The sequence below is a fragment of the Centruroides sculpturatus genome, unplaced genomic scaffold (assembly GCF_000671375.1).
Source record: "Centruroides sculpturatus isolate CEXI.00-Female unplaced genomic scaffold, Cexi_2.0 scaffold13, whole genome shotgun sequence".
Lineage (NCBI taxonomy): Eukaryota > Metazoa > Arthropoda > Arachnida > Scorpiones > Buthidae > Centruroides > Centruroides sculpturatus.
In genome coordinates, this window is record NW_019384405.1 from 367,893 (window position 1) to 391,493 (window position 23,601).

At 30.9% G+C, this 23,601-nt stretch overlaps 2 protein-coding genes across 2 annotated transcripts in view; one reads left to right on the forward strand and one right to left on the reverse strand.

Moving 5' to 3' along the window:
• The window catches only part of LOC111618786 (protein unc-79 homolog), a 125,065-nt gene extending 113,798 nt beyond the window's left edge, over nucleotides 1-11,267 (forward strand). Inside the window, exons 53-54 of the mRNA XM_023360355.1 lie at nucleotides 3,831-3,875; nucleotides 10,714-11,267. Of these exons, the coding sequence (XP_023216123.1) occupies nucleotides 3,831-3,875; nucleotides 10,714-10,881 (213 nt within the window). The 3' untranslated portion in view covers nucleotides 10,882-11,267. The remainder of the gene's footprint in view (nucleotides 1-3,830; nucleotides 3,876-10,713) is intronic.
• Nucleotides 11,268-11,393: 126 nt separating this feature from the next.
• The window catches only part of LOC111618811 (protein phosphatase 1 regulatory subunit 21-like), a 53,194-nt gene continuing 40,986 nt past the window's right edge, over nucleotides 11,394-23,601 (reverse strand). Inside the window, exons 9-22 of the mRNA XM_023360384.1 lie at nucleotides 22,874-23,067; nucleotides 22,684-22,782; nucleotides 22,508-22,596; nucleotides 22,304-22,440; nucleotides 17,971-18,054; nucleotides 17,772-17,899; nucleotides 17,534-17,701; nucleotides 17,368-17,460; nucleotides 17,241-17,279; nucleotides 17,117-17,173; nucleotides 12,214-12,336; nucleotides 12,043-12,141; nucleotides 11,852-11,974; nucleotides 11,394-11,785 (exon numbers count right to left, since the gene is read on the reverse strand). Coding sequence (XP_023216152.1) covers nucleotides 11,762-11,785; nucleotides 11,852-11,974; nucleotides 12,043-12,141; nucleotides 12,214-12,336; nucleotides 17,117-17,173; nucleotides 17,241-17,279; nucleotides 17,368-17,460; nucleotides 17,534-17,701; nucleotides 17,772-17,899; nucleotides 17,971-18,054; nucleotides 22,304-22,440; nucleotides 22,508-22,596; nucleotides 22,684-22,782; nucleotides 22,874-23,067 — 1,457 coding nt within the window. The 3' untranslated portion in view covers nucleotides 11,394-11,761. The remainder of the gene's footprint in view (nucleotides 11,786-11,851; nucleotides 11,975-12,042; nucleotides 12,142-12,213; nucleotides 12,337-17,116; nucleotides 17,174-17,240; nucleotides 17,280-17,367; nucleotides 17,461-17,533; nucleotides 17,702-17,771; nucleotides 17,900-17,970; nucleotides 18,055-22,303; nucleotides 22,441-22,507; nucleotides 22,597-22,683; nucleotides 22,783-22,873; nucleotides 23,068-23,601) is intronic.

Sequence of the window (23,601 nt, forward strand, 5' to 3'; positions counted from 1 at the left end):
CAAGCCCTTAAAACAGAGTTGTCTTGACAGGTTCCCATTACAGAACATCACTACTGACCATCTTTGTTCAACTTTATATTCCATCTATTTCCTGGTGGAGATGATTGTTTCAGCAGAACAATATCACTCCACATAATGCACAGGTAACTTTTTTCTTATTTGTGTTTTTAGGCCCCCTACTGCTCAGGGAGCACAAAGAGGCCAAGAATGTTATATATTGAAGTGTTTTGGGGTTAGTGTCCCTAAATGGGCTTGTAGGGATCATAGATACTAGTCCATTGTGAAGGCTCATAATTTTACGTTTTATTTGTTATGTTTTGGTTTTATTCTGTATGGTATGTTCTATGTACTGCTTTGCTAACTTACCCATATTTTTGATGATCAAGAAGAAGGGAAAGGTAGACAGGATAGTTGCAGTTTGCAACCCAGCACCACCTAACCTAATGAATTTTTGGATGTTTCAAAGTGGTTGAAGTAGAGAGGCCACAGTGAAGAATCCAGCGATAAAGATTTCCAGCAAATTTGAAATAGAGAATTTTGAAGGGGCTAAATACTACTACTGGTATTAGCTACAGCCTTCTGGGAGGTCTGTAAAGTTAAAGGGGCAGCTGGTCCCCATTAGGAGAGAAAAGAGGTGGAGGAAACCTGGAAAAACTCCACCAGCCAGCTGAGGGAAAAGCCAAAAATATAATTACTAAATGCATGGGGGAAAAAACGAAAAGGGAATACTGGAAAACCTTACCGAGAATAGATGAAATAGTGTAATAACGGAAGATGAAGATAAGATTCACCACACAATCTCCAACAGGTGTGTAGCTTTGTGTGGTGAAGAAGGCCGACAATGAATCATGGTGAGTCTTGAAGTAGTTTAATGTGATTCCATTCTGACTTGCTGTTGTAGATCGTTGATGCTGGATGGTGAGAGCGGATCAGGCAGCGCAGTGGGAAAGAGAAGGATGGGAAGTATATCACCGATTGAAAATGATTAAAATGGATGGTAGCTGCAAAAGGATAAATAATTGGAAGGTGGAAAGAAATTTGTTTTAGTATCTTGGTGGGCAGAGAAGGAGTAAGAATGGCAAGTATGGGTTAAATAATGCACAGGTAACTGGTTCAAGGGACATTCCAAATTGACTTCCTGGTGCTTCCTTGGGTCCTTACACCAGAGATGGCCTACATAAAGGGAAAAAAGCAATGCCTAGGGCCTCACAAATTTGGTAGTATAATTTAGTATTTAAATCATCAAATTGGTAATTATTGAAAATATAATTATACCACCAAAAAAGTTATAAAAATTCAATGGAGTCAGAAAATTTCTTCTTTTGTTTTCTTACATAAAATGTAAAATTACGAAAAAATTATATTTTTCTTTCCTTTCTGACTTTTGGATAATATAAAACTTCAATTTTTCAAAAAAACAAGCCAATAATGACTATAAAATCTTTAAAAAACAGAGTTTAAAAAGTTTTACGTCGGTGAAACAAAACGAAGATTAAGGATCAGACTGTCGGAACATTTGGCTGCCGTAAGGTTGAAAATGAGTAATTCTCCTGTCTTCCAACATTGTAATAGTAATAATTGTCAGATTAATATTAATAAATTAAAAATAATTTTTAAGGAAAAAAATATTGTAAAGCGAAAGGTAAAAGAACACTTCGCTATAATTATGCAAAACAATAATGTTAATTTAAATACCGGAATGTTAACAGCGGCATGCTGGGAGTTTTTTGTTAACTGTATAAGTGGCTCTTCAATGAGTTGACTGTTTGAACGTAGATTTTGTGCTGTAAGCCCCACTGAAGAGGCCATAGGCGAAATGCATTTGGGAAGCTTGTTAGTAATGATGTAAATAAAAATTTTTTTCTCTGCAGATTATTTTCTTTTTTATACCTTTTTAAACTCTGCTTTTTAAAGATTTTATAGTCATTACTGGCTTGTTTTTTTGAAAAATTGAAGTTTTATATTATCCAAAAGTCAGAAAGGAAAGAAAAATATAATTTTTTCGTAATTTTACATTTTATGTAAGAAAACAAAAGAAATAATTATACCAGTATCCATTCATCTGAAGAAAGATCATTTTCAAAGTTAAAATTGATCAAAATCTATCTTGATCAACAATGTGTAGAGAGACTTTCTTTCTTTCACTTTCAATTTTGTGTATTGAAAGAGATATTGCTGCAGAACTGGAGTTTTTTCCTGTAATTGATTAATGCAACGTTGCTAAAAGCAGGAGAACAGTTTTGTAGGAAAATTTCTATACACCTATCTAATTTTCTAATTCATTATAAAACTATTGTAATATTTTTATTGCTTTATTCTTTGTTTTACTATCTGTTACAATAATATAAAAAATTTTTAAATATGGAAACCTAAATAAATCTACTACACTCTCTTAATGGACTTCAAAAATAAATTTTGCCTAGAGCCTTATAAATCATAAAGCAACTTATGCCTGATCCTCATTAGGTTTGAAACTAATCTGAGCATTTTTGGGACACTGTGCAGACTGTGCGGCATATCTAGATGGACTACACCTGCACACTGGTTCCAGAAACTTGTCAACTTGTTTGATATATAAACTGAAGGGCCAAAAATAAGAGAATAAACTAATAATGCATAGCCCCTTCTTTTGACTGTAGAAGTTTTTATTAAAAATTGTTTCCAATAGTTATAAAAATAAAATGGTGTATTTTTGTTAGCTTTTGAAATGTAATCTTTTTTGTATTGGTTCTTAGTACTACATAACATGATTTTATAACAATCTAACTAGTGTCTTATATGAGAATTGCCTATGTGGTTAGCATACAACATCTGTTCAAAAAATACAGGGACTGACATCATAAAACAAAATGTACTTTATGTAGAAATTACATGTCTGGGTCCCATTCAAAGTACTCTCCTTTCCAACGCACACACTTATCCCAACAGTGTTTCCACTTGTTGAAACAGTCCTGGTACACTTCTTTTGTAATGTCCTTTCAGCGCCTTCGTCGCATTTGCCTTAATCTCGGGAATCGTCTCAAAGCTTCTTCCTTTCAAGTGTCTTCTGAGTTTGGGGAACAAGAAAAAGTCACAAGGAGCAAGATCAAGTGAATAGGGGGTGGGGAAGAACAGTGATCGAATGTTTGGCCAAAAACTCACGAGTTCTGAGGGCTGAATGGGCTGGAGCATTGTCATGATGGAGAAACCAGTCGCCACTCCTCCACATTTCTGGCCTTTTGCGACGGATGGCGTCCCTCAGACATTTCAGAATTTCAATGTAGTATGTCTGGTTCACTGTGGAGTCTTGGGGGAGGTACTTGTGGTGAACAACACCCTTAGCATCACCTTGACATTAGATCGAACTTGGCAAGCTTTTTTGGGTTTGGGGGACCACTTAAAATATGCCGTATGCTTCATAGCAATATCACCATAAGCCATGTTGAGCATAGCAAATGTTTCAGTCACAGATTTTTCAAGTTTAACACAAAATTTCACAGCAAGTCGCTGCTCCATCAGATCATTCATTCTGAAATCCAACAAACAAAAAAAATCGCACTTCACTAAAAACTGCGTAGCTAATCAACAAATAAAGATATCTGTAATCGGGAAATGGCTTTATCACAAGATGATCTATACAAACCAAGCAGATTTCCTGGAACCAACTGGAGCCATGCAATTCAAACATCAGTGTATTTTTTTGAACAAACCTTGTATATACTTGGAAATTCAGTTACATGTCATAAACTCAGATTATGAAAAATGTAATGGTTTGTTTAATGATTTTCTATAATTCTTGTAAATAGTTACTTTTAATGAATACTAAGGATAAGAAAATATTTTATTTGCAGCTACTACCTATGTGGACTCCAGTTTTATATAGTTATCAAGGACAGGTATTTATCTTTTTTTTTTCTTTTTAAATTCTACTAGTAATCATCTTTTAATTGTCATTTCTTAATCAAAAAATAAATAATATATTTACATTTAATCTGATTTTATGCTTTCAATTCTTATATTGAAAATAATAAAATAAATTTTATATTGATCAGTTAAAAATCTGTAATAGCATCAAAATAGAAGTATACTTTCCTCATTAAAGATAAAATCTGTCAGTTTTTATTGCACAATAATTTTGGCATATAATCAATATGAAGACAGTTAAGAGAATTAGTCAGTTTGTTTGTGTTAATATTAAAAGTGCTATTTTGTAAATTTAAAATACTTTGAATGTAGTCATGTGTGGGACGCTGGAGGCATGACGAGGTCATATCTCTTTTTTTCGGCAACAGTTTGGTGAAAACTGCCCACTTGTCAGTGGATGACTTATTTACTTTTACTATCCCGAAGGGTCAGGATTCTTTTTGTCAGGTCGAGTGGAGGAGAAGAGAGGGGTTGTCGGTAAGGCGTCAGCGATATCCTAATAAAGAACACTATTAACAATCAAAAACAAAAAATTTATTGGATAACAATCACACGTTCACAATATCTACATCGACTGGCTATCGAGATTTTCTAACTGAATACAAGAAAGGGGCCAAGAGAGAGTTTACATGTTCAATCTCGTACCTCTTGATTATTCCCACCTGGAGGCAAGAATTCCAAGAATCTCAACTCAATGCCGTAGCCCACACTTAGTAAAAATTCTGACAATAGCTCATCAGTAGGGTCCAGCTTCTACTCATCCACCGTTGGTGGGAGACTCCCTCTTGAGGGGGAAGAAGCAGTTTTTATAGCTTCATGGTGGGAAAATATGTCATGTGATGTCCTATTGTGGAAGGAAAAGGTTATTGGAGCTGGTGTGGAGTGGAGGCTAAAGATGTTACCGGGATCAAAATAAAGTAATGAATTCGGACTTTAATTGTAAACTTATCTTGCAATACTAGCTTTATGATGTTTATGAGAAGAGAATGTTGACATTTTTGGAGGAGGGTTGTTTATTTTCCCAATGAAATGTTTTTTCTCATTCCTTAGACCAGTGGTTCCCACCTTTTTTTCATTAGCATACCCACGTGACATTTCCAACTTCCCAGCGAGCAACGCATGCACAAATCTCACATTGCCTGCTTGTAGAGTGTGTCGCCATTTTGAATTTTATTTCGATTTGGTTCTTGGTCCCCTGAGTACCTACAAGTCTGGCTTTTTTATGTGCACCTAATACTTTCTGCCAAATTGCAACTTTTGGCATGTACACCTTCATACCTCTAAGATGGTAACACAGCAGGCAGTACAATTTTATAAACAAGACATAGTCTTGTCAATAAAAAATTAATAAAAATACTGAATAAATAATGAAAAAAATTACCACTTGTAGAGAAAATCTGGAGAAACTAGCTATGTCCTTTTCCTTGCTAACAATAAAAAATACTTTTCTCAAACAACACATGGGGATATTGTTGAGAGATAATAATAATAACGGTAACAAACCCCACCATCAAAAGTCTGTAGCATAATCACTAATCACACATAATGGTATCCCCACTACCATTGACCGACTCCGCAACATTTATTGATCTGTTGCATTGTACAATTAGCAGCATAAGTTTTTATTTCTATTTTTGCATTTTGAAATGTATAATAGTTTGTGATTGTTGCAAGGAACATTTTTTACCTAATAATTGTTTAATACTATTAATTTGGGATACATAATATAGTTATTATGGCAGAAAAAATAACAACTTTTTTCTGTACCCCTAAACAACCTATCGCGCACCCCAGGTTGGGAATCACTGCCTTAAACAAAAGAAGGGGAAATAATTAGGAAAAAATATCCTCAAAAATTCCAGATCTCACATTCGTATAGCTTGAAAAATGCTTGTTAATTAGTTGATAACAATAATTAATTGTTAATAACTTGAGAAATGTGCAGCAGATTGCTGCACATTTCTCAAGTCATGCAATAATTTAATGATCAATTAATATAAAGAGAAAATTAAAAATATTGAAATATTGCAGATAATCAGCATATTTTTGGAAATAACAACAATTACAATTGGAAGTACAGGTAACCCCCGTATAGCACGGCACTTCTGTAGCACGGATTCGCTCTAACACGGTTCGAGAATTGGTACCATCCCCCGTATAACACGGTACTTTTATAGCACGGATTCACTCTGACACGGTTCGAGAATTGGGTAAAACCCTCGTACAACAGGAAATGTAATAAATTTTTACATACTTAACTAATAATAGTTCACGAAAATTATTATTTTCGTGAACTATTAGTACTTAAGTATGTAAATTTTCTCTTCTCGCCTTCTGTCGATACACGTGGTCCTTCTCGAAACTTGTTTCAATGTTGCCAGATCGCGACGCTTCTGCTTCTGATGTTGCCGAATGTTTTTCCCTTATTCCATACTTGCTTTATTCTTCATAAGTGCTTAGCACCATATAAGGAAATTTATAAAGACCTTTTAACTAGAAGCAAGCAATCTAAAATTACATACATTTTGCAAAAGGTAAAGCATGGATCTGAAGATAATGCAGAAAAATGCTCAGAGGATAAGGATAACTTGCCAAAAAGAAAACGCTCTCGGTTAATTAATAGTGTTTTTAGTGATGACGAAGAAAACATTGTTTAATTTATATTAATATGTATCACTTAAAAAAATTTTAATGAAGATATTTATCTTAATTATGAAAATATACTAGCATGTTTTTTAATTTTTGGAACCTAACCCTCCTTTTCGTATTAGTTCTTTGTTTCGTATAACACGGATTCGCATAACACGGCAATTTTTTGGAACGTAACTACCGTGTTATACGGGGATTACCTGTACTTATTTTACTGTTAAATTTTAATTTATGGTAGCAAGTTATTTAATTTTAAATTATTTTTTTATCATCAATGTAAATAAATAAAATATAGTAATCCCTCCATTTATTTGAGTAATTGGCTCCATGGAAAGCTGTTTAAAATAGGGATCTGATTCATATTCTCAAATACAGCATTTTACTCTTAAGTAATGGGGTAGAATGTTTTTTTTTAATATACATCTATACAAGAGGTTACTGATAACAAAAACGCACTTTATGGAAATAAATGATAATTACATCAAAAAGTTGAAAAATTTTTTACTTTTAAATTGCAAATTCACTTTGAGGGATTACTAAGTAAATAAGTAGTCTATATAAACATATATGGTTCATTGACACATATCTCTTCTACATGCTATTTGCAGAAATTTATTTCTTCATTGTTTATGAATTTGAAAAATCCTCGAACTATTGGGTTGATGCGAAAGTTTCTGGAATTTTCTAGACCTGTCTAGAATATTCAAAATTGTTCTCCGATAGATGGTATCAAGAAGTACACTGCTAACAAAAATTAGGGGATATTTAAAAATGAATATGAAGTGATATCAAATGATTCTATTAAACAAGAATATCAGAAAAACAAATGACAAGTCAAAGAAAGTTGTTCGATTATGCAAATGAGATGCAAAACCAACTTTTATTTCATTGGTAAAAATGCACTATATAAAAGGCTGAAAGTACTGGTATATCTGCATGTTTCTGATCTTGAAAGTATACATCCTGCAAAACACCTGCAACACAATTTGCCCAAATGCAAAGCCTGGAAAGCCATAAGATGTCTTGAAGCTGGTCAAACACAGAAGACAGTGGCAACAGCACTTGGAACATCCCAAAGCATGATTAGCAGACTATGGAATTGCTTTCAAGAGACTGGTAGAGTATGAAGAAGACGAAAGCAAGGTTGCCCATCTGCCACAACAGCAACAGATGACTGCTATTTAAGCTTATTGGCAAGAAGGAACAGGCACAGCAATACAACAGAGCTGTGGGGACAGTTTCTTGCTGTTACTAGACGATGGATAAGCACCCAGACTGTATAAAAATGGCTCCATTGTGTTGGACTGCATGCCTGGTGACCAATGGTATGCATTTTGTTATCTGCTGAACATCATAGAACCCGCAAAAGGTAGGCTGATGAGTATCATCATTGGACCTGTGATGAGTGGTCAACTGTCTTCTCTAATGAGTCATGTTTCAGTCTGCAGCCTGACAATCATCACGTCTTGATCTGGTGTGAATGAGGAACATGGGAGAATCCATGTTTCATGCGGGAAAGGAACTCCTTCTGTGGTGGTGGTGAATCATAGTGTGGGTTGGCATCAGCATTGGTGGTCATACTGACCTCCATGTCATCAGAAAAGGATTGCTGACTGCTGTCAGATATTGAAATGAGGTCCTGCACCCTATAGTAGTACCCTATGCTGGAGCAGTTGGAAACAACTTTCTTTTCATGAATGATTGATGAGATGTGCACAGTGGGTCTTGCATAATGTGCTTCAGGAGGCAGGAATTGAATGCATGGAGTGGCCTTCATGTTCTCCGGACCTGAATCCCATTGAACATGCTTGGGATGCACTAGGAAGATGTCTGGCAAACTATCCAATGTCTCCCACAACACTTCTTGAGCTAGAAATTGCCCTGGAGCAAGAGTCGCAGGGGATCCCACAAGGACTGTTGGACAATTGATGTTGTCCATGCCCCATCGCTGCCAATGTGTTTTGGCAGTCTTGGGTGACCATACACCTTACTGAACAGTCAACATGTGGCACTCTTGTCCAGTTTGATATGTTTCTGTTTACTCCACAATCATGATAATTGACTTTGCATAATGGAACAACTTTCTTTGATTTGTTTGCTTTTCTGATGTTCTTGTTTAATAAAATAAAAATCAAATGCTTCATATTCATTTTGAAATATCCCCTAATTTTTGTGAGCAGCACATTTTGTGGGATTTGTAAATGCCCAAACATGCAAGAAATGAGCAAGGCACTTTGAACTACAGTGGATTGGTCACAACTTTCATAAATTAACATTGTGCACTTTCTTCCTGACAACACAAGACCACAAAGTATCAAGGTTCACCCAGCAGAAGCTACTTAGTCTCAGCTGGGAAACTTTCCTTCACCCCTTGTATTTCCCAGATATTGTACCATCCAACTATCATCTCTTCCGCTCCATGCAACACTTCTTGGATGGAAGGCAGTTTGCTGATGACAGGGCAATGAAAATTGCAGAGTTCTTCGAGTCAAAACAGCATGAGCTTTATTTGGCAAGAATCCTCAATCGATGGAAGAAGGTGCTTGAATGTAATGGCAATTATTTTCTCCAAATAAATGTTGTGCCATAGAACTAGAAAATTCCAGAAACTTTCACCTCACCCAATACCTGTATATTAAATAATTAAATAAATATTTCAAGTAATTAAATTTATTTTAATACAATGTAGCAATTATTGTAATTCACAATGAAAATAGTTGGTAAAAATTATTACAGCATATTTTTTGTTTTAGTTTCAGATTTGTAAGTACTGTGAAAACATAACCTCAATTTTCTGTATTAAACTTTAAAGTTTAATACAGAACTGTTGTTCACTAGGGATAACAATAATTATATCATATAATTAACAACAAACTGTATTTCCACACATAAGAGCATGTTCTTAGTCATAGTGTGACTAAATGTTCCCAATTTTGCAGAATCAGTCTTGGAATACAGCAATTTTATTAATATGCTAATATAATAGCACCAATTTATAGATCAATAAATTTTAAAAGGTAACTGAAGTTCAATCAGTTTTATACTCCCATTTTCACCAATTCTGAAATGTGTCCACCTATATAACAGAGCAAAATTGGCACCATGCTGCACAATGTACCTAAAAAATCCTGACCACAGTATTTTCAAAGCAACTTTTATATTATTGTAAGAATTTTTTTATTTTGGCTATGCATTTACATTGATACTGCACTGTAGTGTTCTTGTGTGTGCCAGCTTGCTTTTACTTATAAGACCATGCTCTTGTAAGTGGGATGTGTTTCAAAAATGCAAAAACAAGGCTTTCACTTATTTGGAAGTGCATTATAATTTCCTTAATGTTAAAATAAAAGTTTCTAATTATTATTTTCTATGCAGAAAATACTTATTCTTCATTTATGTTGACAATTTATTAATTATGGAAGCCATATTGTGTAAATTAATACAATAAAACTTTTTAATGGTGAACGATATTAAATTTATTATTTCAAACACTAACATAATTAAGCAATTAGATCTATTTAAGTATACAAAAACTCAAACTTTAATAAAATAAATAATGAAGTAAAATAAAAATAATTAATTGCTGTAATAATTCAAAGGTCACCTTTATTTAGAGGCCATTTTGTATCCCAAAAATGACCTTTTAAAACAGTTTCCAGTGTTAGTATATTTCACAAATGTAATGAATAGTTTGTTTTACTTCAACAAATAAAATTTGAGAAAATTTTCTCAAATATCTAATTCATCTGCAAATTGTAGGTATTAATAGATAATTATACAGTAAGATATGTTTTTGTTGTTAACAAAACAGATTACAACTACATTCATTATATAGAATTTTACAAGCAAAAGAATTATGACATAAAAAAAAATTGTCATCAGTTGTGTATTGCTTATATTAAGGCTGATTATTAATGAGCCTTAATATAACCCAATAAAAACTGGCAGATTATTTGGTAATTCTTAACCTTAACAATCCTTGTAAATTTTTTTTAATCCTTAAAAACGTTTTTAAAATCTTGCATTAAATGCTTTTATAAATTCTGATGATGATATCTTTGATCGTAGGGAGCAAATTGAAAAAGATTAACATAAATTGATAAACTATTTTTGTTACTGCTGCTGAAAATTACCTTGAATGCTTTTCTTTTCCATTGTTAGCTCCCCGGTCACTTACAAGTCCGACTACACAATTGTCTCAATTGGAAACCTCCCGTTCAGGGTCAGGATCTGGCAATGACATTATTGAAGTGGCTGCAAAGACTACAATTCAAAATGGGTCAGATTGAACTCCAGTCGTCCGCAGCTACTCAATTTTATTCCTTATGAATGTCCTTCAAAATAATTTGGAAGAGCAGTTCGTTGTTTTAGACTAGTCATTATGTCTGTGACTATGTGATACAGAAACGTATATACATACTAAAATGTGTTTATTTTAACCAAAGTGTCGAAGAGAGATTCTATTTTGTGCCAATTCTGCAACATTTTTCTTCCATTTTAAATGCTGCATGGAGATGCTTTTAAGGAAATTCTTTTAAACGACTAGAAAACCCGCACACATATTTATGAATTGCCAAACAATTTGTGTCTTCCAGACCGTCAAGAACAAATTTTAATTGCAGAATTAAACGCTACAATAACTCCGACAGCGCTTTAGAAATGCCAGTTAAGCAACAGTATTTTCATGTGGTATGAGCTTATTTTAAAATCATCGTTGTTGTTGTTGTTTTAAATGTATTTATAGAGTATTTATAAAAAAGATTATCTGTATAATTCAATGTTAAATGAAAGTAGAAATATGTATACACAGTTAAGAATAAAAATGTTTATGAGAAAAATAATTACCTGGAAAGATTTCATCTTTATTTATATATAAATATTACACAATAGATTGTAACAATTCTTAATCTTCCAAAACTCTGGTGGTACATCAATTTGTTATGAATCTTCAAGAAATAAAATTTTGATGAGGCATCTGTCCTTTCCGTCAATCCACGTAATTATAAAAACAAATATGCTTGCAGATTAATAATTTAAACAAAAATATAACAAAATTATATTGATCAAATTTTAAAATGCAAGGCTTGCCTCCCTGTTTGTGTAGAATTACAATACTATTGTGACTAGACTGGTATCTCAAACTTGACCTTCAAAATGTACAAATTTGGTCCCATAATATATAACAATGAATTTAATATATTATGAATGTTTATTTTTTTGTTTTCTTTCCTCCCTGCAAGAGAAAAAAACAAATTGAATATATAAATATTTCAGACAGGAATTTTCAACTACTACTCACTGTATATTTCATAATTTCAAGCTCTTCACTCTGTTCTGTTATTTTTTCATTTAGTTCTGCTAAGTGGTCACTCATTGTGCTCAACTGATTTTCATACATGGTAACTCTTGTTTTTAACTCGTCCTTAATGTATGGTAATTTCTTTTAAAAAATAATAATAATATCTTTATAAATAAATAAATAAATATTACCTGTAACTGAGAGAGATTATATTGACAATCTGCATAATCTTTCTCCAGTTTCTGATAAGACTGTTTAGCTAAATTGAGTTTTTGATTTAGAAATATATTCTGAAAAATCAAGATTCTATTGTAGTCAGTTCAAACAAATAAAAGAAACCAACACTACCAATCCTAACTTACTTCCGTATAAAAAGCAACGGCTTTACTATCAGCTATTTGTAATTCGCCTAACAGTTGGTCCTTCTTCGCCTTAAACAAATGATGGATGTCTTTGTTGTCCGTTGTGTTATCAATCCCGTCAACCTAATTAATAGAAAAATAACAACATTTTAAGAAAATAATCCAATAAAGTTATTTTAAATCTAATCTATAATTTGCTTAATGAAAACAAATCATGCAAACTATTTTGTATGTAATATTTATTAATTACAACTTCATCTTACTCATTAGGATTATCTGATTTAGAAATATTCATCAAAAATATTCTTACATCAGGGGGAAAATATGTAATGTACTTGTACAATTGCTATTCTGTAGATATGACAATGATTATTGCAACTTAATCATATTGTATCATTTCAAATAAACATTTAAAACAGAATTGAATAGTAATAATAAATAAATGGCTTGAATAGATATGTTAGTAACATATTCTGTCAAATTCATAAAAATAAATATAGAAATTTTATTATACAAAAAAATTGTTAAGTTCTAATATATATAATCTTGCAGTTTTAAAAACAAAATAGCTTCACAAATAAATGCAAAATGTAAAGACTTACATATATAAATGTGTGTGTTCTAAAAAGTTTTATATGGAAATACCTTTGACATACATTGTGTTAAATAAAAAGAAAAAAAGAATTATCTGAATAATACAATTAAAGCACATTATAAAGGCAACCGCAAGTTTGAAAATGAAAGATGCAATGTTACATATTTTTCGGTTATTGCAGGTTTTACCATTAGTTATTTCAGCATTACTGTCAAATTTTTTCTCAAACTATCCTAAAGTGGAACCTAAAAGACATGAACAAAAAGTAATGTATGTTATATCTCTGTTATTAATTCATAGAGGGAAACTTAAGCAACTCGTTGCTGGATGTTTGATTCAATACTTGCTTATCTTTCTCAGCAACATTTAAAACTGTTTGGCACCATCTGTTATATTTTATTAAAAAACCTTTTATATTTTTAATTAGGGACTGTCCATAAATTATATCTGCACTTTTCTTTAAATTTTTACTCCTCCTCCTCCTCTTGTACAGTTTGTCCAAATTTCCATAATCCCTTCCCCTCTTTGGACATCCAACAAAACTCGACCCCTTTTAAAACTTTTATCACTTTATGAAAGATAGATACCATAAGTAAAATTTCTACAAGAATTTTTGAAAAATATAATAAAATGCATAAAATTTAATGAAATAATCAGATGTCCACTGAAGCTCAACCCCCCTAGTTTGGACATCATTTATGGACAGTCCCTTATTATAAAGCAAAAAGCTTAATTTTGAGGGTAGGGATGGGTTTTATAAAAAAAAATTCTAAATATAATAACAAGTAAAATTGTCATAACCCCTACTCTGATCCTACTCAAGATACAACTCAACTCTCCTTTATCTTCCTACCCAGTCAACCTTTAACCATCAAAATTAACAGCAACAATCCCCTAATACACAAATCTTCCTGCAGAAGTTTAGAAATTTTCTACAAAAAGCAAAGGAGTTATTAAGTTTCAAACATGATGAACAAAATTGTGCTCCACACACATTGAAAAAATTTTGGGGGGTTTTTCTGTATTTCTCAATGTTTCAAGGTCCCGAGTCAAAAAATGTAAAACTCTTGGGAGTCATTTTTTGACCAATCACCATACTTTTCCTCTGGTATATTGGCCTATATATATACTAGCAGATGAGCTCGGTGTTGCTTGGACAAAAAGTAACAATAGCAAAGATTAAGATTATTAGATTATAGCTGATTTTACCCGTTTTCACTGAGTGCAAGAATTAGGTCCCCCTCTTCCAAGACTAAGTAGAAAATTTTTAGATATCTGCTTACCACGATAATTAAGATTCACAGCAATCACTAACTGATGTGTAGTACCACTATGTGATGAATAACAAATGTTTTCATAACCCCTTCTGGGTTCTTTTTCAGGTTTACTAAATTTGAAAAATAGGCTGGATCTTCCCGAATCATTCATCGAACATTAAGACAAAGAGTTCAAATAAAGTGAACTTATGCGCATGCAGCTCCCCATGTCAACTTTACGATGGAACACTAAATATCGTTGAGAATTCTTAGAAGGGTCTAAAAATATGTTCGATTTCCCATATAAATGCAAAAAACTGCATCTAAAATAGTACAGTAGAAGCCAAGTTCTTCATGGTAAGCCTTAATTCTCTCTTAGTGTGCATTCTCATGACATACTCTAATTGTTTATCAAATTTCAACTACTAACCATTTGGGCTCTGTGCTTATTATTATTATCATCATAACCCATCTTGATTATATTATAAGATAAAACAGAGCTGGAAAAGTAAAAAGGCTGACACAAAACATTAGGAACAAAATTAAAACTATTGATTTTTTTTTTTTGTTTATACAATGATGGATTTTAGGAAATATTTAGTTAAATAATATCATAATTGATATTAATAAGTTCACAAATTAATTCAAAGATACAAGACTAAGATCTAGCAACACTGATAATCACATTAACTGTAGTTTGTCTAACAAGAGCTAAATATCAAAGAGTGAAATATGTTTAAAACTAATAAACTTTAATCTCAAATATATGCATTAACTCATATATATTTAAACATCTTTTGGTTCCTTCACATTCAGCAAAGAGCATCTGCTATTATCCAAATAGAGACACTCACTCTAGTCCTGAGGTCTGTCTTTGTGGCAGACTTTTCCCTGCTGGCCACACTTTTTTTTAAACAGATAAAACATAAAAAAGAAATTCACTTTACTTAATTTTATCTCAACAGAAACTTCAGAAAATATTTTCATATTTTTTGTTTCTGTCTGTATTTCACGCACATGTTCCTGACCTGAATCCATTCAGTTTTAAAACAGTGGAAGTTCACTTTCCCAACATATTGATGTGTTTTAAAAGAACATGCCATCAAAAATGTTGAATACTAAGTTAAGATAGCTTGGGAGTATCAAGTTCACAATGGCATCTATAAATCTAAATTTCCAGAAAACACAAAAGTTTTATTTAGAACAGATGTGCTTGATACAACACTTCCTTTTTTGATTGAGCGTCTATATGAATATATATTTTACTTTCTGCCCCTTTTCCCTTTATTTTGAGTTTATTTTAATAAATAGAACAAATACAATGTCTAAATTGAAACTCTAAAAAGAAAAAAAAAAGTACATTCACACTTTGAAGCAGACTATTTTCCTGTTCCAGTCTTCCCAAGACAGAAAACATGTCAAAGCCAGGAAGTTTACAGAATACTGTACAGTGCTGGTTTTCATGGGTTTTACAATAATATGATTTTTATTTCATTTTTCTCAATCATCAGTTATTACTAAAGACTTATAAATAAAAAATATTTTCTTAAGTTTTATAAATCTGAAGTCAAGTGCTTTCATTAATTTTTTCTTCTTCCAGTGTTAAATGCACTCAGATTATATAATCTTTAAAAACTAACAAATATTCTTAATTTTCTTCAAAGCTCAATGCATTTCAGTCTATATTAATTAGAATGTTTAAGTTTTAAAAGTGTATATTTATAGTTCTTAAAAAATTAAGTAAATGAAAAATCACCATAAAGACTTAAATGCATTCAAATGACAATTATGTAAATAATCAAATTTCTTTCTTTTTAAATTACTGATTCTTCCCTACAAATTACATAATGAACAGTCACTGTCAGTTTTACTTGCAATTATTTATTTATTTCTAAATGAGTATTTCTCAACTAGTGTTTCACAAAGACAAGACGTGTTCTGCCAACCATCTGTATCAGAAAACCTACTGAATAAAAGGTAATTTTATTGTTATTATGTGTAAACAAAAGCTCAGTTAGATTGTTTATCAAATCAAAAATTAATCAAATTTACTTTTGTTATTTGAAACTTTCATAAATTGAAGAAACATTGTTAATCTTAATTTATTCACCTTCATTTATAACTATTTCAAAAAAGGTAATGAAAAATAAGAATATAGACTCATGTTCTCTCTTTCATTTTGATTAATTAAATAAAGAATAAAATAGGATGTTCAAATTGTATTCTACCTGATATCATTATTTTTACAATGACACTTGAATAAATAATTTATATTCTGTCTGAAAAATTTTAATGAGACTTTACTTTCACATATAAAGGTAAGAACACACTTGGGTGGGTGAGCAGAGTGGATGGAATCACATTGATATATCCCTGTGTGGTTGCATTGCAATGGCAGATCCAAGTAAAATTTGGAACAAAAGAAAAACGAAAATATTCAAATATAGTAAAATGCATTGTTTGAATGTTTCAGTACAAGTAATGTCCATGAAGTATTAGTGGTAGTGAGTTGTCTATTATTAGAAGAGAATGTTGTAAATTATATTATTCTTTATAGTTTTGCACTAGAGAAATTTCATGTCTTCATAGTAAAAAGAAATGGGCACAAATAATAATGCCTCTCTTCAAAAAAGTGATTTCTATTAATGATTAGATCTTGACACTAGGTACTGTACTTAGATTAATAACCTTGTCAATTTGAAGTGGAAATGTTGCCTCCTCAAGAATGCAAGACAAATTTTCTCTCACATGACCAGTTATCTCCATTTGTCCATCATTAAGTAAGTCGTGCACAAACAACACACACACACTAGATGTTTGTGTATGATCCTAACTTTACCTTATGACAAAAGGATAAAACTGAATGGTCAGGAAAAAATACTTTATTGTAGCATGAGCTGAAAAACAATTTTTTTTGGGCAATTTTATTTTATTAAAAAATTAAAAGATGAATTTGTTGAGTACTACAAATTTACAAGTACTACACATAATAAATATATTTTAGAAACAAATTTTCTATAATAATTTCTAAAATAAAAAGCAAAAACAATACCATTTTTCCTTGCTTCATTTGCAACAGTTGATATTCTAGCATCCAATGTTCTTTTTCCTTAAAAAAGTTTTATTTCAAAATGCTGTAATTCAAAATATTTTAATATTTTAAAAACATTTCTTACTTGTTCTGTCTTTTTCAGTTTCTCATTTGTTGTAGAAAGCTTTAAAGGAGAAGAAATTAAACAATTACTTTATAAAAGTTCTTACATTATGGCAGTGCATATATTACAAGCATCATAATAAACTTACTTTTTTCATTAGCTCGTCTTTATTATCAGCATATGTTGTTAATATATCTCTATTCTTAAGTGCTGTTTCATATGGTATTGTGCTTTTCTCATCCTGTAATTTTTTTTTAAATTTTTAATTATTAAATTAAATAAAATAAAATTTTCTATAAGCATCGATTACTCACCTCTTGCAAGATTTCCATAAACTTTACTCCACGCTGCCGCAAGTCTAATACAACTGGCTTGTACTGCATTTTACCACTATTACTATTTATGGTATCTAAATAGCCTCTTGCCTTACATGGAATTCCATTAGAAAGAATTTCCATATTTTCAGTTGTCTTTTGAGTAATCTTTCATAAAATTTAAAAATTTAATATCATCTTATCATGGAATAAAAGCAACAAGAAAATAAAATCATACCTTTTTAAGGGCATTGATTACAGATATCATAGATGTTAATACTAAAGAATCCGATGCTTTGATTTCTGATGTCACAATTGGTAAGTGTTGTTCTGTCATTATTTTTGCACTAAATATTTTTTTCATTTCTATATATTTAGAAAATTTTGTTTGTTATGTATTGTTATAGCTTCATGCTATTCAAATATACTTTACATACCTTCAAAAAGTGATTGTAGATTGCACAAAATGTTGAATATTCTCCTAATAAGATAAGGAGAATTGCAATAATGTTCTGTACTCTCTATTAAAAATAATGGAAAATTTATCTATATACATGCATACATATATAATATATAAAGAATAAAGTTTCTATAAAAAATTTATAAAAATCAAATAATTTAAACATAACTGTTTGATTTCTTAATTTTTCTTGCCCTGATACATTGATTATATGAAGATAATAATATAATAAGTATTAATAAAAAACTTAAATAATGCAAAATTCTCATAATTAGTTTTATATAGTAGTTCATCATTGTTAATACCAATATAATTATAGTATATGATGAATGCATTTATGACTAAAACACATTATATGTCTAATGTAAATTATGGCACATTTTATTTATAAAATGAATTACAGATTTCTACATATGGTAATTCTTATATGTACTGTACTTCAAATACAGCAATTAATGTTATGTAAGGACCAAAGCATAAAATCCAAAACACACACACACACATATCATTATCTTGTTTATATTTTAGCAAATTCTTGACAGTAAGACAATTACATTATTCACATGCAGATAATTTGACTTAGCTAATCTTTATGTTAAGATTTGTATATATATATTGTACTTGAAATAAACTGTTTCTTTCAATTTATAAATGGTCAAAGAATTTATTAAATAAACTTAGAAAATTTACAAAAATTTAAATTTATACTTATTGTCCTGGCAAAAACGTTTTATCAAATGTAGAATATATTAAATGTTTTTTGTTAAATGTGTGGTTAAAATTGTATTTTAACCACACACATTTATTAGTTTAAGTATTTTCAGTAGTTTTAATCAAAACAGGAATTAAAATGAATTTTCTTTATTGACAACTGAACATAAAATTTTTTAGTTTCCAAGTATGTGGAAAAAAATATCATGTTCATAGATGTAATAAAAATATATAGTATATAAGCAACAACTCAACGAACCTGAATTTTGATTAAAATTAGATGATCTGCCAAATTATCAGGCTGTAATTAATTAATTTATTTATTTTAATTATGTTAAGAAGTCTGATTGAGATGAAAGATTTCCACACCTCAAGTAACATTAAAAATAAACAGATAAATAAATGAGCTAAAAAGGTAGAATGGAAAAGAACATTATAGTACATTAAAACAATCGCAAAAATGAAAATACAGACAAATCTTGTTTTAACAGATTGCTCGGGCTACCAAAAATAATCCATTTTTCTGAGGATCCACTATATCATGAATAATGGATTTCCTGCACACCCGGGAAAATACCCACTATTCAAAAAATTTCCATTTTTTTTAATTCCTATATATAAGAAATACCAGTATTTGAAATTATTCAGTCTCTTGAGATCTCGATTCTTTATCCTATAGAAACACATATGTTTGTAACATACATGTATATTAAACCTGCTGTATATAATCATACATTATACCATACATGTGTACAATAAAGATGATGGAAAGCATATATACTGTATGCACAAAAAGATGCAAATTACATATGCTCATTAGCACTTTGCTTGACTTCATGATTTGTTAAAAAAACTCATCCATCTCGGTTTGTTTCGATGCTGCTTTTCTGCCTATTGAATACAACAATGGCTTGATAATAGCAATGTCATGTACTGTACACTACAGCTTGTTCATTTATGCTGAAACTAAACAGGAAGATCTTCAAGTCTTGGAAATACTCTATGACCTTGCTAAATTTCAGCATTACACTTTGACTGGCACCAGAATGTTCACTAGGTGGCACCACCTCAATTGTATTGACTCTCTTCATACAATTTTTCAATTATTCATACTCCAAATGTACAGTACAAGTACCTCATCAAACTCTACAAATTTCCAGAAACACTGAAATATTAACTAAACATTGAAAAATGCAAAGTTTACAATAGATGGGGGTAAAAAAAAATCTTATTCCAAGTAATGGATCTGCTAAAAGGAGGTAAAATTACATTGATTTGGTGAGATCCGAAAAAAATTCTGAGAAATCTGTTGTTTCATGATCTGTTAAAAACAAGATTCTACTGTAAATAATTTAAAAGTTATACAGAATATGTTTACAAGTATTTTAAAACAAGTAAAATTTTCATAAAGTATATATTCAAGGTCAACCGTATTTTGTGAGATAGGATAAAGAAATGATCTTTGAGAAATGGACAATCTAAAAAAGTGTAAAAAATATGTGAAGGGTTATGCAGGTTCTACTGTGGTGTTTTTAGGCAGAGTCATTATTATGTAACCATTAAAATATTTAATACATTCTGTGAAAGAAGAGAGCCCTAGTTTGGACCTGGCAATGTCTGGGTAATAAGTAACAGGTGAATGACAGAGTTTATTTCAAGAGTTTCAAATCAGATAAATTTTATTGAGTTCTTCTGAAAATTTTTCTAAAAGGGGAGAGGTTGCCATTGCTTAGATTGGTAAACCATAATTGGCAAGAGATTGAAATTTAAAAAAAAAAAAAAAATAGAATGTAATACCTGTTTCAAACAAATGGACCCGCAAAACCTCCAGAGAATTTCATGGTATATGGCAAGAGGTTTTACTATTTTGGTAATGTGTACTGAAAACAGCTTATTATCAAAAATTATACCTAGGTCATTTATAGAGTTAACATAATTTAAATGGTTTGTACCAATGGTGAAGGGAGGCAGAGGCATTCCAAAGTAAGGAAAAGTACATGACAATGGATTTTTGTGTGTAATTTAACTATAAATAGGTGGTTAAGCTGCTATCTCATGATAATTTTAATAATTATACAGTAGAACCTCGAAAACTCGACCTAATGTGGACCGAAGGGTGGCCGAGTTTGTGAAAATGCCGAGTTATCGGGAATGGGGTTAAAAAAAATAAGTACGAGTATTTCCTCAGAAAATACTGTACTGTACTTGTACAGTATTTACTTGTACAGAATATAACAGAGAATAAACTGCCCAAATACCCTTAAACAAAGGAAAAGTACGTCCTTTATGAAGGCATAGAGCCACTACATGAAAATGAAAATTAATGAATACACTGTGTACAGTAATTTACCTGATAAGACAGACCTCAGAAAAATACTTTATGAGAGCTTTTATACTTTTATAAAGCTGTCTATAATGAAAATTAATTAACTAAGGATTTTTTCGCCCTGCCAAGGTGTGGACCAGTTATCCGGAGTGCTAAGTTATCGAGGGACGAGTTTTCGAGGTTCTACTGTAATAATTTAATTTAGAATTTCTGGAAAAAAGAATTTGCCCAGAGTGGGACTCAAGTCCACAACTTCCATTTACCATGCAGATGTGTTGCTAGTTATGCCAGACTTCCATCTGATCTTCACTTCCAGAACTATTAATTTAGATATATGCAATACAGGTCACTCACAGATTTAAAAATTATTTCATATCTAATTATTAACTTAGTCTAATCATAACCAAATAATTTGGCAGATTGTCTGGCTGTAATAAAAATGTATTAGTGCATTTGAAAAGTAAATATTATTTGCAAATATTTTCACTACAGCACTGCAGTGTGGTTTTCTGCATGAACACTACCTTCTATCATTTATTGGCAAGCCATAGATACCATTATAAAAACATTAGATGGTGTTTTTGTATTTTTCTGTGCATTTAACATGTTCAAGACAATCGAGCAGGTCACTAACTTTGAAATATAGTCAGTTATCCATTTTTAAATGCAAGAAATGTGAGACCTACAGACCTACAGTCAAAATGTCAAGAGTGATGGAATGATAAGGAAATAGGTCCAACAATGCTTGCCACACACTGCTGCTCAAACTCAAACCCCTCATCACATCATTTGGAAACAAGCGGAACTCTCTCTCTACAGCCTAGACTTAACACCAAGTGATTTTCATTTGTTCATGCATCTGAAGAAGTTCCTTGTTAGCCATCCTTTTTTATAAGAAAACTGATGCCCCATTATAATAAATGCCTCAATAATGGTGAAAACTATGTAGAAATGTAGTTTAAAGTAAGATGAATTTGATAAAAATATGATTTTTGACAACAAATTATCATTATTTTAATAGTCTAATGGTACTTGCTTTTTAAATGCACTGATATAAAGTTTCATTCAATGAAAAATTATTTCCCTAGATACATCAAAAAAACAAATACCAGAAATTTACATTTTGTATTTTGTAACATTGACATCTTTGCTGCATATTAACCCAGTGTTTTAATATAAATTTGAGTTTCAAAACTTCATAAAAGATAAAACTAAACTGAAAACAAAGCATTTAATAAATAGAAATAATAAAATAAAACTGATAACAACTTACCCATTTCAACAAAAAGCTGAAGAGAATTTTTTAAGCTATTAAAACATGATATTAATTTCATAGTTAAATCATACAGTTTTTCATGTATTTCTTCCAATTTTAGTATGCTCCCTTTAGTTTTGCTTTCACTATTTAAACTGAATTTTAAAAATATATCAGAATTTCTTATTAAGTAGTACAAGAAAATTATTGAAAGAGTCTTACCTAAGTAGAAAATATGGCAATAATTTTTCTAAATAACTTACATAAACTGAAAATGATAGTGAAACATCAGATAAACTTGTTCCTTTGATCTAAAAATAATAATATTAATAAAACTTTGTTATCACTTATAAACATTAAATTTTACAAATAGAAAATTTAAAAAATAAACAATTTACCAGAAACAGTTGTTCATCTAATATTGTTTTTGTAAATTTTTGGTATTCTTTATCTATATTTTGTAAATGTATTGAACCTTCCTTTAAATGATTTTCAAACTGAAAAATCCATTATTAATATAGATAATTGTATTCACATTTAAAAATTTTTTTCTTCTTATTACATAAAAAGTTAATGTTTGGAAAATACCTTATTTAATAATCCATTGTTCAATAAATCACGATCAACTAATTTTATTCTTCCTTCTATATTTTTATGAAGTTCACATAGGAAGCGAATTGCATCAGTTACAAGAAAGGACATTTCTTTTAGAACTTTAGATAGCTTGCAACATTGTTTCTGTGAAACAATTGGTATATTTGTGCTATTAACAGTAGTAATTTCTGAAATATTTAAGATTACATGTTTAATATCAAATAATCATAACAATATTTTAATTAAGTATAAATTAATAACATAATATTGTCAAAGGAAATATGCATTTTTTAAATTTGTAAAAATATCTGTGGAAAATACCAATAAAATATCTGTGGAAGAATTCAAAATATTCTAAAATTGTCCAAGAATGCCACTGAGCAATGTTAATTGGTTGATACTGTGTACCAGTCACTGTCCACATAAAAATCCATTGATACTCTGACTACAAAGCAAATCATGACTCATTGATGAACAGGACATCTATAGTCCAAGTGACATGATCCTGACACCATTTTAAATGGGCATGGCACACATTCGAACACAAATTTTTTAACCTTCACACACAAAAGCTGTGTGCGCGCAATCTCCTTTTTAAAGTAGTTACAGATTCAGGCCACCCTATAGCTGCAACAGGCTTGAATGTAAAGCAGGTGCTGTTGCCTGCCTATTGCATCTGACCAATAATGCTAAGGAGCAGTCATCAGAAAATATTGTAACTT